At 43.9% G+C, this 14,156-nt stretch overlaps 1 protein-coding gene across 5 annotated transcripts in view; it reads left to right on the top strand.

Annotated features, from left to right (window-relative positions):
• Nucleotides 1–14,156, top strand: part of ano5a (anoctamin 5a) — a 179,110-nt gene that overhangs the window by 49,333 nt on the left and 115,621 nt on the right. For 3 of the 5 annotated variants that reach the window (XM_073049735.1, XM_073049736.1, XM_073049734.1), the window contains one exon: nt 13,612–13,665. The exons of the other annotated variants lie outside the window; for them this stretch is intronic. In XM_073049735.1, the coding sequence (XP_072905836.1) occupies nt 13,612–13,665 (54 nt within the window). The remainder of the gene's footprint in view (nt 1–13,611; nt 13,666–14,156) is intronic. 5 annotated transcript variants of the gene reach the window in all.

Below are 14,156 nucleotides of genomic sequence, written 5' to 3'. Positions count from 1 at the left end.
ATTTAGTCCTTCCAATGCAGGCTGGAAAGTTTATGAGATCTGTTCCTGGTATTTCATAAGTTGGGCTGAATACACAGTTGGCTCTGTGATAATTACTGGGTATGTAGACATCTTTCAAGAGTGAAGGTTACAATGTGGGATGATCTCTGATGCACATTTGCATCAGCCATTGCTATTAGCTAGCTGTTATTAACAATAAAAAAAAAATCTGTTTGGTTAGAAACAGTATCCTATATACTTGTCCTATCAAGTAACATTGAAGAGAAGCACATACAAAATTGTGGAGGAACTCAGCAGAACAGGCAGTATCTATGGGGGAAAAAAAGTACAGTCAACAATCGGTAGGGGGAGGGTAATCTATGGAAGATGTACAGTCCCACTTGAAATCCCTTATTTCTGAAAACCACATATCACAATTTATAAATGATAGTGCAGGCATAACCATTAAATGTTTAAAACGTAAATCTGAAACAAAGAGCATGCTCTAACACATTGAATGCTGGAAGCAGAAGCTGGAGAACACCCTTTGGTCATCAATGCCTGCTGCATCGGCTACTGATCTCTCACTTCAGTGCAACTCTCCACACTGACCGCCAACCCTTGATTCCTCTAATGTCCAAAAATCAACTCCTCTTATTTGACCGTACTCTGCATATGATCTTCAAAGCTGCCACGGTTGGCGGGTTCCAAAGATTCACTCTTATCTGGGTGAAGAGATTTCTTCCCACCTGTGTCCTGAGCAGTTAACCCCTCCATTAGAGGCTGAGGACAACTGATGTGGACACCACAGCAACAAGAAACAAACAGCTCTCCATCCATGGAAAAGGGTAAGCAGTAAATGTTTCGGGCTGAGACCCTTCATCAGGACTGGAAAGGAAGGGAGAAGTCTGAATAAGAAGGTGGGGGAGGGGAGGAAGAAGTGCAAAGGTGATGGGTGAAACTGGGGAGAGGGGGAGGGGTTGGAATAAAGAGCTGGGAAGTTGATTAGTGAAAGATATAAAAAGCTGGAAGAGGGGGAATCGGATAGTAGAGGACAGAAGATCATGGAAGAAAGTGAAGGGGGAAGGAACTCTAGAGGGTGGTGATGGGCAGGTAAGAAGAGAAACTGTAAGAGGACCTGGCCACCTGAGTTCCTCCATTTTTTTGTTAGTTGCTTTGGATTTTCAGCACCTGTAGATTATTCCCATGTTAGTGATTTTTCTCTCCACCTACTCAGTTATGCCTCACAGTAATTCTATGGTTCCATGAGATCACCTCCTGCTTTTATAAATGAGGCAGAGTACAGACCCAGTCGACCTCATCTCTCCTCTTACAGCAGCCTCCCCTCCCCCCATCCCGGGAATCCAGCAGGCGAACCGCTGCTCTGCTCGCCACAGTGCATTTTTATTTAAGAAAAGGGGAGGAAAATAGACTTAACCTAAAGCTGCACCTGTGGAATTTCTTGTCACAAATTTTTGAAGAACCCTTGGTTTGCAGTGAGGGTACATTTCTAGTAGACGTGGTGGGTTGGAACTGAGCAGACGGAAATGCTTCACAATGCCCTGTTTTCACTGGAAGATGGGTCAGATGACTGTGTGGTGTGTATGTGAGAGAGAGGTATGTGCCAACGTCTGCTGACGAACTGCCAGTAGCTCTATTTTCATACACAGCGCAGACGTGCTGCAGCTGTTCCAGGTTCGAATGAAGCTTGAAGGCAGTGAGGCAGCCGCAGTGCTGGGCTTTATACTGGAGGTGGGGCATTCCTCAGCTAAAGACGCTGAGCAAGTGCTCATCAGCAAATTCCCAAACATAATATAACTCTTTCAAAGAAGTAGATGATGTTGAGGTCAATTATGCCTTGCCGGCAAGCTACTATGTCCTAAATAAAGAGAGGTGGGTGGATTGCCCTTTTAGTTAAAAAAATAGCCTCCAACAATAAAGCCTTCAGTTTGCAACAGTGTTTTAATTACTCATTTAACCCACTTTTAAATGGTGTCCAGTGGTTTTAACTGTTAAGCAGCTTAAAGTTGTTTTGAGACTTTATACCCGCAGGTCAATTTGCATCAATACAATATAAACATGGTAGAAATTTAAGTAAAGGAGGCCCAAAGTCATGTTAATTATTGCTGGGAATTTGGAATGAGGTATCAAATCTTTTCTTTAAAAACACCAGGGAAATCTCTACTTTCACTTGCATTCATACATATGTAGAAATGTGAGGAGACCAAAATGCCTTTTTGCACCTTTACCACTATTCAGTGAGATCATGTTTTCAGTGTGTCTGAGAGAGAAGGATGGGGCGGAGTGTGTGTCTGTGCGAGGGGGTGATGGGGCGGTGTGTGCCTGCACGAGGGGGGGATGGGGCGGTGTGTGCCTGCACGAGGGGGGGATGGGGCGGTGTGTGTGTGTGTCTGCGCGGGGGTGATGGGGCGGTGTGTGTGTGTGTCTGCGCGGGGGTGATGGGGCGGTGTGTGCCTGCGCGAGGGGGTGATGGGGCGGTGTGTGCCTGCGCGAGGGGGTGATGGGGCTGTGTGTGTGTGTGTGTCTGCGTGGGGGTGATGGGGCGGTGTGTGCCTGCGCGAGGGGGTGATGGGGCTGTGTGTGCCTGCGCGAAGGGGTGATGGGGCGGTGTGTGCCTGCGCGAGGGGGTGATGGGGCGGTGCGTGCCTGCACGAGGGGGCGATGGGGCGGTGCGTGTGCCTGCGCGAGGGGGGGATGGGGCGGTGCGTGTGCCTGCGCGAGGGGGCGATGGGGCGGTGTGTGCCTGCGCGAGGGGGGGATGGGGCGGTGCGTGTGCCTGCGCGAGGGGGGGATGGGGCGGTGCGTGTGTCTGCGCACGGGGGGGATGGGGCGGTGCGTGTGCTTGCACGAGGGGGCGATGGGGCGGTGCGTGTGTCTGCGCACGGGGGTGATGGGGCGGTGTGTGCCTGCGCGAGGGGGTTGGGGATTGTATTCTGTTTGTGTATATACATATTATACACAGCATATAATACAACTACTATATAGACAACCACAGCATAGTAAATTTTAAATTGTTCCATTCAGGGCTAAAGATTTATCGCTGTGGAGAATTGCTTACTCTTGTGGGGTAACATCTTTTCTGATGGATAGAGGGAGTGGGGACACACTGCTGATCAGGTGAAACTTGTGATTGTTTTAATCTCAGGTTCTGGGACCTCGTCCAAAGTGATTGAAGGAGTTAATTTGGGTTTTCAGGCATTGGTTCTGACAGCACTGGCCCCCTTTCTTCTCTAACAATTGTCTTTGCTCTCCTCTGCTGATCAATCTGTCATCTCTAGATGACATCAGACAAAATCTCCGCTGTGTAGGACAGTGGTCCAGTCTTGTCCTTAATCCTGCAAAGTACCCAGTTTTGGTCTTCTCTGTCGTCCTTCCTCAGGACTGCTTGACAAGGAGTAAATATCCGATCTCCTTGTTTGAGGAACCCTCAATTTGCCTCAGCTGTTTAACCTGCATACTCCTTCTGAGATTGGATCTGAAGAGATTCAAACCTGACCCAGGAACAGCATAGCTGGTGAGTCATTGGTTGTGGAGTGTGCTGCATTGTGATATGCAAGGAGGAAGTTAGTGGGCCTCTGAATTGGTATCAGTGTAGTGTGTTCTGCTGACATCGCTCACAGTGCATTCTTTAGACTCTGGACAAACCTTTCCGCCGAGCCATTTATAGCTAGGTGCAGATGTAATATGGCTTATGCCATTCATTTTCAGGAATAACTGAGACTGTTCCATCACAAGCTGTGGTCCATTGTCACTGACTAAGTGTTCTGGAACACCAGTCCTTGAAAAGCTTCTCATCAGTGTGTGAGGCTGTAATGGGGGCTATTGAGAACACTTCTGGCCACTTTCTAGCTGGATCCACTACTACCAAGAAATTTGTGCCCGTATATAGTCTGGCAAAATCCACATGAATCTTCTGCCAGGGCAATGTAGGCCATTGCCAGAGATGGAGAGGCGCTGCTCTTGGCATCTTCTGGACATGTTGGCATCCCAAACTGTGCCAGGTGAGCTGCCCAATCTGCTGATCTATCCCAGGCCACCAGGCAAAGCTTCGAGCCAATGCTTTCATCTTGACCATGCCTAGATGACTGGAGTATAGCTCCTCCAGCACTTTAGCTCTCAGTCTTAATGGTTCCACAACTCTCAATCCCCACATAAGACAACTCCATCAAGGGCAATTTTTCTGGTAAAGGTGGGGGAACTGGAGTTCCTCTGCACATTCCAGATATTTTGGGTGGCCATGTAGACTTGAGACACTATGGGGTATTTTCTGTTTTCCCTTTTGATCATCTGTGCTTAAAAAGGAGGCTTTTGATTTGCATTAGGGCGAATGTTTTAAGAGTGGTATCCTCTTCTGTAAATTTTTTTGGTATTTCCTTTCCAAGGGTAAATAGGACAATCCATCAGTATTTCCATGTTTAGTCATCCTCTTCAAATCGATCTTGTAATTGTGATCCCCAAGAAACAGAGCCCATCTCTGCATTTGTGTTGCTGCTGTTAGTGGAACATCCTTCTGTGGATTGAAAAAGGACACCAGTGGTTGATAATCAGTAATGAGGGTAAACTTTGAAACATTTTACACCACAAACCAGAATCAAGGCCTATTTTTTCTCTGCAGCACCAAGGGAACGTAATGCAAAGGCAATGGGAAGTTCACTTTAATCACTTATGTGGCATGACTGCACCTCTACCATCAGGTGAGGCATCACAGGCTAACTTCAGTGGCCGAAGTGTATCATATGAGTAAAGTGTCCGATGTCACCATTTCCTTTAGCTGTCTGAAAGCCACCACACACTGACTTGCCCATTATCATTTCTTCCTGATCTGTAGTAATGAGTTCAAGGGTTGGACCACCGTAGCCAGACCTGGCAGGAATCTGTTGTAGTAAAAGATTAATCTTAAAAAGGACCACAACTCTGACACATCCTTTAGACTTGGGGCATCCACCACTGCTTGAATTTTCTAAGCAAACTTGTATAATGCTTGTGTGTCATTGGTGTGACCACAGTAAACGATGCTTAGTTTAAATAATTCATAATTGTTGCATCATGCTTTGAGTCCATAATCTTCTAATCTTTTTGAAACTGTCTTGAGATTTTGGAGATGTTCCTTGTCAACCTTACCGGTAACAACGATTCACCCAGGTAACACTGAGCGCCTGGACAGCCTTGCAGCAATTGGTCCATAACTTTATACCAGAGTGCTGGTACAGGTGCTACTCTAAAAATAAGCCTATTATAGCAATAAAGCCATTTGCGAGTGAGAAACACTTTGGACTCTTCCAACTTCATCTGTAGGTAGACCTCGGCTAAGTCTATTTTGCTGAAGCGTTTCCCTTCAGAAAGATTGCAAAGGTATCCTCCATCCTGGGCAGAAGGCATTGATCTACTTTCAGTACTGGTTTGATGGTGACCTTAAAGTCAACACAAGTCCTGACGGACCCATTCTTCTTGGCATCTGGACCACTGATGTTGTCCATGGGCTTTACTCAAACTTGGAAAGAGTTGCTTCAGCCTCCTTGTGATCCAGCTCATAGGCAACTTGATCATGGATGAGATAAGGAACTGGACGGGCTTTGGGCATGGCATTTTCATTGAACACCATTTTACCCTTTATATGTTTAACAGTGTCACCCTTGAACACTTGTAGCATCATCCAGTAACTTTCTTAATTTGCATGCTAGGTCACAGCACCTGGTACAGGGCCAGACATTAAGAACTTAAAGTGCTGCGTGTCTAACCCATCAGCAAGTTGCTCATTGGTGGAAAAACTGAATGAGCTGGACTTTGTGTTGCTGATGATGCTACCTGAATTAGACGCATCAGACGGGTCGGTTTGTGAAGGCGGTGTACCGTCTAACAATTTTAGTTGCTCCTCGTGGACCCTGTTGGACATTGTTAACGTGGAATACTGCAAGTCCAATTCACTGATTTATTGGCAGATGACGGGGAAACTGCGAGGCTTTGGTTGTAGCAAGAACAAGGCCTCAAGCCCCAGTGTCGCCTATTAACAGCCACCTAGAAGAGAAGCATTGGAGATGGTGTGCCAAGGACAGTGTGCTGCTTGAATCCAATCTGGAATCTGAGCCATATTGTGTTTGACGACAGACTGCTGTAATATTCATGGATTTGGGGTCTAGAACTACATATTTTTTTGTGTGACTGTATTTTACTGTTACCTTGTATGTGCTTACTATCTGATTTGTGCTGCATGAGCATGGTGCGGCGTATAACTGTTGGTACTGTTTTGCACCTTGGCCCCAGAGCGAAGCTGTTTTGTTTGGCTGTGTTAAACTTTATTGCATTTTCTGCAAGTTTTGCTTTCAGACCTGCACTGCTCTGGAGTATGTGAGTCCCTGCCACAACGATAACACAGTTTCTTCGGCCAGGCAGATTTCTGCTTTGACATTGCAATTTTGTTTATGCTCCCCTTCATTCCTAACTGCAATTCCATTTCTTCTCTGCATACAGTTTCCATTGATACAGTGATTTCAACCTCTCTCTTAAATGGGAGTTGTGCTTCAGTTAGAAACAATTTTGAATGTTTATCTTGTAAGATTCCATAAACTAAGCTATCTCTTAGTGCATCCACTGAACTGACAACGCTCAGACAATCTTCTCATTTCAGTCACATACACTGCAATGGAGGCCCCTTCCATTTGATTCTGCTTATGAGGCCTAAAGCATTCTGCCATTAACAATCATTTTGATTCTAAATGATTCTGCATTACTTTCATAATAGCAGCAAAGCTCATTTGGGCTGGTTTCATTGGAACAGTTAGACTTCAAAGGAGAATTGTATGCTCTTTCACTTAATGCAGTTAGTAAAACTGGTACTTGTTTCTCATCAGCTATTTCATTTGCTTCAAAATACTGCTTATTTTGCTCAAAATACAATATCTAGTTATCTCTTATGCAATTAAGCATATCTATCTTTCGGATATAGCCTGCTTTTTTAAGAACTTATGATTATTATCATCCTGTACTCACTGTTTATGAGCCAATGTATTCATCAGTTTTCTGCTTTTTTTATAACTCAATCGTCTTTTCTTTCCAAAGGAACCACGTGCTATGCTTTTTTAAAAAAAAAACTCTTAACATCTCTTTTCTCTTTACAAGCATTAAAAAAAAATGTGATGCTTCAACATGTAGGTCCCGCTTGGTGGCACAATAATATCAGCGCCGGACTCTGGAGCAAAGGTTCCCGAGTTCGAATCCAAGTCGGGTTGAGCATCGAACTAGCAACTCGGCCTCATAAAAACAAGAATAGCTTGCTACGGAAACACTGTTATGATGTTGCCCCGATAACTCCACTGCCGAGTTAAGGGCTATTCTTCTTCTTCTTCTTCTTCTTCTTCTTCTTCTTCTACGTGTAGGTTATTGATTCAAATTCATCGTAAATCATTGTAACCCACTGACTGTCATGGCTACCAGGACTATGCCTTTCCTACCCTGTTACTTGTAAACAAAAAAGCCATCCCCCTTCTCTCAATTACTTCATTTCTGTTGCATCTGCTCTCAGTATGAGGCTTTTCATTCCAGAATTAAGGAGATGTTCTCTTCATTCAAAGAAAGGGACTTCCCTTCCTCGCCATTAAAGCTGCCCTCAACCACATCTCTACCATTTTGCGCACGTCTGCCCTCACCCCATCCTTCTGCCATGCCGCCATTGATAGAGTTCCTCTTGTCCTCACCTACTACCCCGTCAGCCTCTACGTCCAGCACATAATTCTCCATAACTTTCGCCAACTCCGGCGGGATCTCACCACCAAGCACATCTTTCCCTCCTCCACCACCATTCTGCTTTCTGCCAAGGGTTGCTTCCTACACGACTTCCTTGTCCATTCATCCCTCCTCACTGATCTCCCTGCTGGCACTTATCCTTGCAAGCAGAACAAGTGCTACACCTCCTCCCTCACTACCATTCAGGCCCCAAACTGTCTTTCTAGGTGAGGCAACATTTCACCTGTGAGTCTGTTGGGGTGATCTGCTGTATCCTGTGCTCCCGGTGTGGCCTCCTGCATATTGGTGAGACCTGACGTAGATTGGGAGAGCACTTTGCCAAGCTCCTAAGCTCCTCTGCCAGAGAAAGCAAATCTCCTGGTGTCCACCCATTTTAATTCCGATTCTCATTCCAACATGTCAGTCTATGGCCTCCTCTACAGTTGTGATGAGACCACGCTTAGAGGTGGAGGAGCTTCACCTTGTATTCTGTCTGGGTAGCCTCATACCTGATGGCATGAACATCGATTTCTTGAACTTCCAGTAATGACCCCCTTCCCACCTTCATCATTCCCCATTTTTCTCTCTCTCTGTCACCTTTATCTCCTTATCATTCCATCACCTCCCTTTGGTGCTCCTCCTTCTTCTTTCTTCCATGGCCTTCTCTCAGATTCCCCCCGTCTCCAACCCTGTATCTTTTTCACCAATCAACTTCTCAGCTCTTTATTTCCACCACTCCCCAGACCCCCCCCCCCCCCCACTGTTTCACCTATCACCTTGTGGTTCTTCCTCCCCTCCCCCCACTTTCTTACTCTGACTCCTCACCATTTTCTCCAGTCCTGATGAAGGTTCTCGGCTTGAAACGCCGACTGTACTCTTTTCCATTGATGCTGCCTGACTTGCTGAGTTCCTCAAGCTTTCTGTGTGTGTTGCTTGGATTTCCAGCATCTGCACATCCCCTCTTGTCATTGTATATCTTCCTCATCACCACTGTTATGTTTTGTAACTCCAAGACACAAAACTAATTGAAGTAAAAACGCGGAGCCAGGAATAACGTGACTTAAGTTTCATTTTACTTTTAAGCGAGGCACATACTTATGATGCAGTGGCTTAATGATGTATTCCTGTACCTTTACATATGACTCGTATTGAATTGTATAAACAACAAAGAATGCTTAATCAAACAATATATTTTCCATATTACCCAAACATCCCTGAAATATTAAATACACAACACTGATTCTCTCTGCATGGGGAAAAGGGGCTGTGTGTGCGTGTGTGAGAGAGAATGTGGATGAATGAATGAATGTAGGTGAGCATGCTGTCAAAGGTTGTGGTAGAGGCTAATTCATTAGGGACATCTGAGAGACTCTTAGAGAGGCACATGGATGAAAGAAAAACGGAGGATTATATGGGAGGGAAAGGTTAGATTGATCTTTGTGTGAGTTAAATGGTTGGCACAACATCATGGACCGAAGGGCCTGGACTGTTCTGTATTCTATATTTTCTGCATGATTCTCATATCCTCAGTTCCCTTGGCATACTAAAATCAGTTGATATCATCCCTGAATGTACTCGGCAACTAAGCACTCACCACTTTGAGTTAAGATTTCAAAAGACTGGCAAGCATCAAGTTTTAAAAAAAAAAGTTCTGATTGAATCCTGAATCATCATCATCACTTTGTGTCATGTCGTATGATGTGGGCAATCATGGTCTATCGATGGCCATGATTATTCTTGGCAAATTATTATACAGGTGTGATTTGCCATGGCTGCAGAGTCTTCACAAGACAGGTGAATCCAGCCATTCTCAATACTCTTCAGAGACTGTTTCCCTGGCGTCAGTGGTCACATAACCAGGACTTGTGATATGCACCAGCTGCTTGTACGACCATCCACCACCTTGGTCCCATGGCTTCATGTGGCCCTGATTTGTGGGAAGGGAAGGTGGTGGTGGGTGGTGGCTAAGTAAGTACTACACCTTGCCCAAGAGTGACCTACAGGATGGTGGTGGGAAAGCCCTACAACTCTTTTGGTAGAGACATATTTCCACACCGCCATCCCTAATCTGAAATTGCCTTCAGATTAAAGACTCTGTGCTCATCCACATTCTCTAGTTCTGTATTCCTTCAGGATGAAGCAGCCAAAAAGAATGAGCATGGAGGTTTTTATTTTCTCTCTGCAGTCTTGGTTGCTCAAGCAGTAGTTGATCCGGATTAGACAGGCTCCAAAATACTTCAGTCTTCTGAAAGCAAATACAGAAATCGCAGTCAATATAGGGCCCGCAATACATTGATGTTGGTGCTATAAAATAGATCATCAGTTTGATATTTTGGCTTCTTTCAAGTCAAGTTGCTTTTATTGTCACTTCGACCATAACTGCTGGTACGGTACACAGCAAAAACGAGACATTTTTCAGGACCGTGGTGCTACATGAACAATACAAAAACTACACTGAACTATGTAAACCAATACAAAAACTACACTAGACTACAGACCTACCCAGGACTGCATAAAGTACACAGGACAGTGCAGGCATTACAATAAATAATAAACATGCTTTTTGATAGCCTTGTTGGTAGCCTTTCCATGTTCTAATAACCCCTTGGATTAAACATGTTGTATCTTTCAATTATCTCCATTTTTCTTTCTAAGTTGCTGGTGAATTGTTAATGTGGAAGGGCTTGAGATTTTTCCAAGGAGTTATTTGTTGGTAGCTTGCATCTGAATCTGAACCATACAGTGAGTTCAGGTCTCCAGCAAATACTCCAACCATTTAACTTCTTGTCCATCTTTATTTTCCAGTCTGAGATGAAGTCAGAGAAGAGGCTTCTGCTAAGGTTTGAGTCATGACCTTTGATATGGAAGCACAGAGTGACTCTACAAAATTGTGCTTCTTTCATATTGAGCTAAAGCCAATTAAGCTTAGCCATGGATTTACTGATAAAATCAGTTGCTGATATACACTGACTGGCTACCTTATTAGGTACAGGGGTGGAAACTGCTGTAGCCTGCATCTATAACCCAGGGTTCGATACGTTGTGCATTCTGAGGTACTCTTCTGCACACCACTGTTGTAATGTATGGTTATTTGAGTTACTGTCGCCTTCCTGTCAGCTTGAACTAGTCTGGCTATTCAGAGCTCTCCATTAATGTGCTGTTTTTACCCATGGAACTCCGGCTCGCTTGATGATTTTTCGTTTTTGCACCATTCTCTGTAAACTCTAGAAACTGTTTTTGTGTGAAAACCGTAAGAGATCAGCAGTTTCTGAGATACTCAAACCACCTCATCTGGTACCAACAATCATTCCACAATCAAAGTCACAGATCACATTTCTTCCCCATTCTGATTTTTTGGCAGAACAACAACTGGACCTTTTGACCATGTCTACATACTTTTATGTATTGAGCTGCTGCCACATGATTGGCTGAGTAGATATTTGCATTAACGAACAGGTGTACGGCTCTACCTGATAAAGTGGCCACTGAGTGTATAACTTATGTAAAATTTATTTTTCAGGTTGTAGTCACTGGCAAAGCCAGTTATTATCATCTATCCTTAATTAGAATCAGTTATCTTAACTGTAAATTATCAGCTAATACATGGAGATCTTTCATTATTTTAGATATGGTAAATACATGCAGGCTTTTTCCATTCAGGTTTGGTGAGACTAGAACTAGAGGTCATAGGTTTAGGGTGAAAAGTGAAATATTTCAGGGGAACCTGATGGGGAATTTCTTCATTGAGAGGGTTTTTTGGGTATGGAACAAGCTTCCTGCAGAAATATTGGACGTAGGTTTGGTTGCAGCGTTTAAGAGAAGTTCAGATGGGTACATGCATGAAAGGGGTATGTCCAGGTGCTGGTAGAAAAACAGGTTGGTAATGACTAGGTAGGCCAAAGAGCCTTTATCAGTGCTGTGGTACTCTGTGACTCTAATTGTTCCTTTTTTTTTACAAGTTAGTTTGTAAACTGACAATAACTTGATACCTAGAAACACAATGGCATGTATTTGTGACTGTCATGTAATAAAGCTTTCCTAAGTGCTAAGGAGAGGTGGTCATTCTTGCACGGTTCTCTCTGGTGAGGCAGAAGCTGAGGGAAAGGCCTGATCGAAGCTCATAAGATTGAGAGGCATCAATAGAGTATCATTCTCCCAGGGTGAGAATGCCTAATACTACAAGGCATGTGCTTGAGTTATGAATACAGTCAGCCCTCCTTAATCGCAAATTCCGCATGCGTGAATTCAACCAACCGTGAATCACGAAAACCCAGAAGTGCTCTTTCAGCACTTGTCGTTGGAGCATGTACAGACTTTTTTTCTTGTCATTATTCCCTAAACAATGCAGTGTAACAACTATTTTACATAGCATCTACATTGTATTAGGTATTATAAGTAATCTAGAGATGATTTAAAGGATACGGGAGGATGTGCGTGGGTTATCGTGGATCGGGATCGGAAAAAATCGGAATTTCTCTTACTAAGTAAGTTGGAACAGGTACATCCGGTATTATTTAGCGTCAGTTAGTCAAATGTTTGTCTTAGCATATAGTATATATTTTACCTTTCTATGCATGTAAAACACTTTAGAACGTATGTTTCAGCGCTATGTTTCACGGAAGTTCCCGAGTTCGATCCAGTGACAGACCACTTCCGAGTGCACGCTCCACCGTGCCGGGTTGATGTGGAGGATCAAAAACCCAAAACCCAATAATTAATCATAATAGCTTTCAATAAATATAGTAATAAATATAGTTTTCATCGGGGCAGAGCCTTTCTCACTTTATCCTTTAAAATTGTTCCGATCATTGACCGACGGCATTTTACCTTTTTCCGATCACTTTATTATTTCCACTTTATTTTCAATCGTGATCCGTGATTATTTTCGTGAACAGAAACACTGCAGATTCAGAGCTCCACTGCCGGGTCCTAATGTCCACCACACTGAGACAGGTTAAATAAAGTCTGGGGTTCTGCTAGGTCCTAAAGTCCACCGCATTCAACAGGTTGAATAAGGGACTTGAGCATCCGTGAAATTTGGTATCCGCGAGGGGTCCCGGAATCAATCCCTCATGGATAAGGAGGGCCGACTGTAGTTACATTCCAAGGTGTGCTGGTCGTTTTATTTTACACAGTGGTGGATGCCTGAAACATGCTCTCAGGAGTGGTAGTCATGCCAACTAATATGGAGGCACTTAAATGATTCTTTGGAAGGCACATGAATGTGCAGAGAATGGAGGGATATGTATGGGCAGAAGGAGTTAGTTTAGTTAAACAGTTAGTTAGTTCAGCAAAACACTGTGGGCCAAAAGCCTTGTTCCTGTGCTGTTCTACGATACAGGATCCTTTGCAGAATCATAATCAGATTAAAAATGATATTGTAACACAGCAGCAGAATGGGACAGATTGAGAAGGTGAGAATCTTGGAGAAGTGAGTGAGGTGGAAAGGGTTTGAAAGGAAATTTCAGAGCTTGAGGCCTAGGAATCCGAAGACGGAGTTCAAGGTCAGTAGTGGTGTAGGATAAATCAAGGTGTTCAAGATGAGGGCAAAGATCTTCAGAGCTGGTGGAGTTCAGAGAGGGGTGCTGTAATTTAATTTCATTAAATTGAGAGATAAACCTGCTTCGACTAATTTTATCATGTACTTAAAAGATTTCTGTGTACTTTTGTACAATCGTCAAGGAAAATGTGATGTATGTGGTTAACTATTTACCTTATTCCTCTTTACAGTGACATATGCTCTGCCACCTCTCCAGTTAAATTTTATTTGTTTTATTTCCTCGCTATGCTTGGTTGCCTGTGCCATTCATCTTAACCTCATTTTATGACCCTAAAGGTTGGCTTGCTTGATCTGGAATCTAACATTAGAATCTCTCCTTGATGACTCATCAGGTACTAAGCACTACAACAGAGACTGCTTCTCTCATCTCTGGTCCTCCAAAGATGGTAAGCAGCCATTGCTCACACGTCTGTCTACCTGTGGTGTTTGTTTGCTGTGCATGCTTGAGCTTGGGTTTGTGAAAATAGTGCATGTTTTTACCTTGGTCCAGGGCATGCTTGTGTTTTACCTCCTAATATAAAGTCTCTCTCTCTCTCTCTCTCTCTCTCTCTCTCTCTCTCTCTCTCTCTCTCTCACTCTTATGTAAAACTGTTGTAAGAAAATTCACTCTAGCCTGGAGTCTTAAATTTAATTAGGTCCGTTGTAGAATGTGATCACTGTACTCTGGTTTCATCCTGAAGTTCCTGCCATCATAAGCATCACTTCATTCCCAGAAACATGACAGCGTAGTGGCTAGCCCAACACTTTACAGTACAGGTGACCCGGGTTCAATTCCCGTCACTGTCTGTAAGGTGTTTGTATGTTCTTCCAGTGAATGAGCGGGTTTTCTCTGGGTGCTCTGGTTTCCTCCTACAGTCCAAAGATGATACTGGTTGGT

This window comes from Hemitrygon akajei, chromosome 6 (genome assembly GCF_048418815.1).
Source record: "Hemitrygon akajei chromosome 6, sHemAka1.3, whole genome shotgun sequence".
Classification (NCBI taxonomy): domain Eukaryota; kingdom Metazoa; phylum Chordata; class Chondrichthyes; order Myliobatiformes; family Dasyatidae; genus Hemitrygon; species Hemitrygon akajei.
This window is presented reverse-complemented; position numbering and strand designations above follow the sequence as displayed.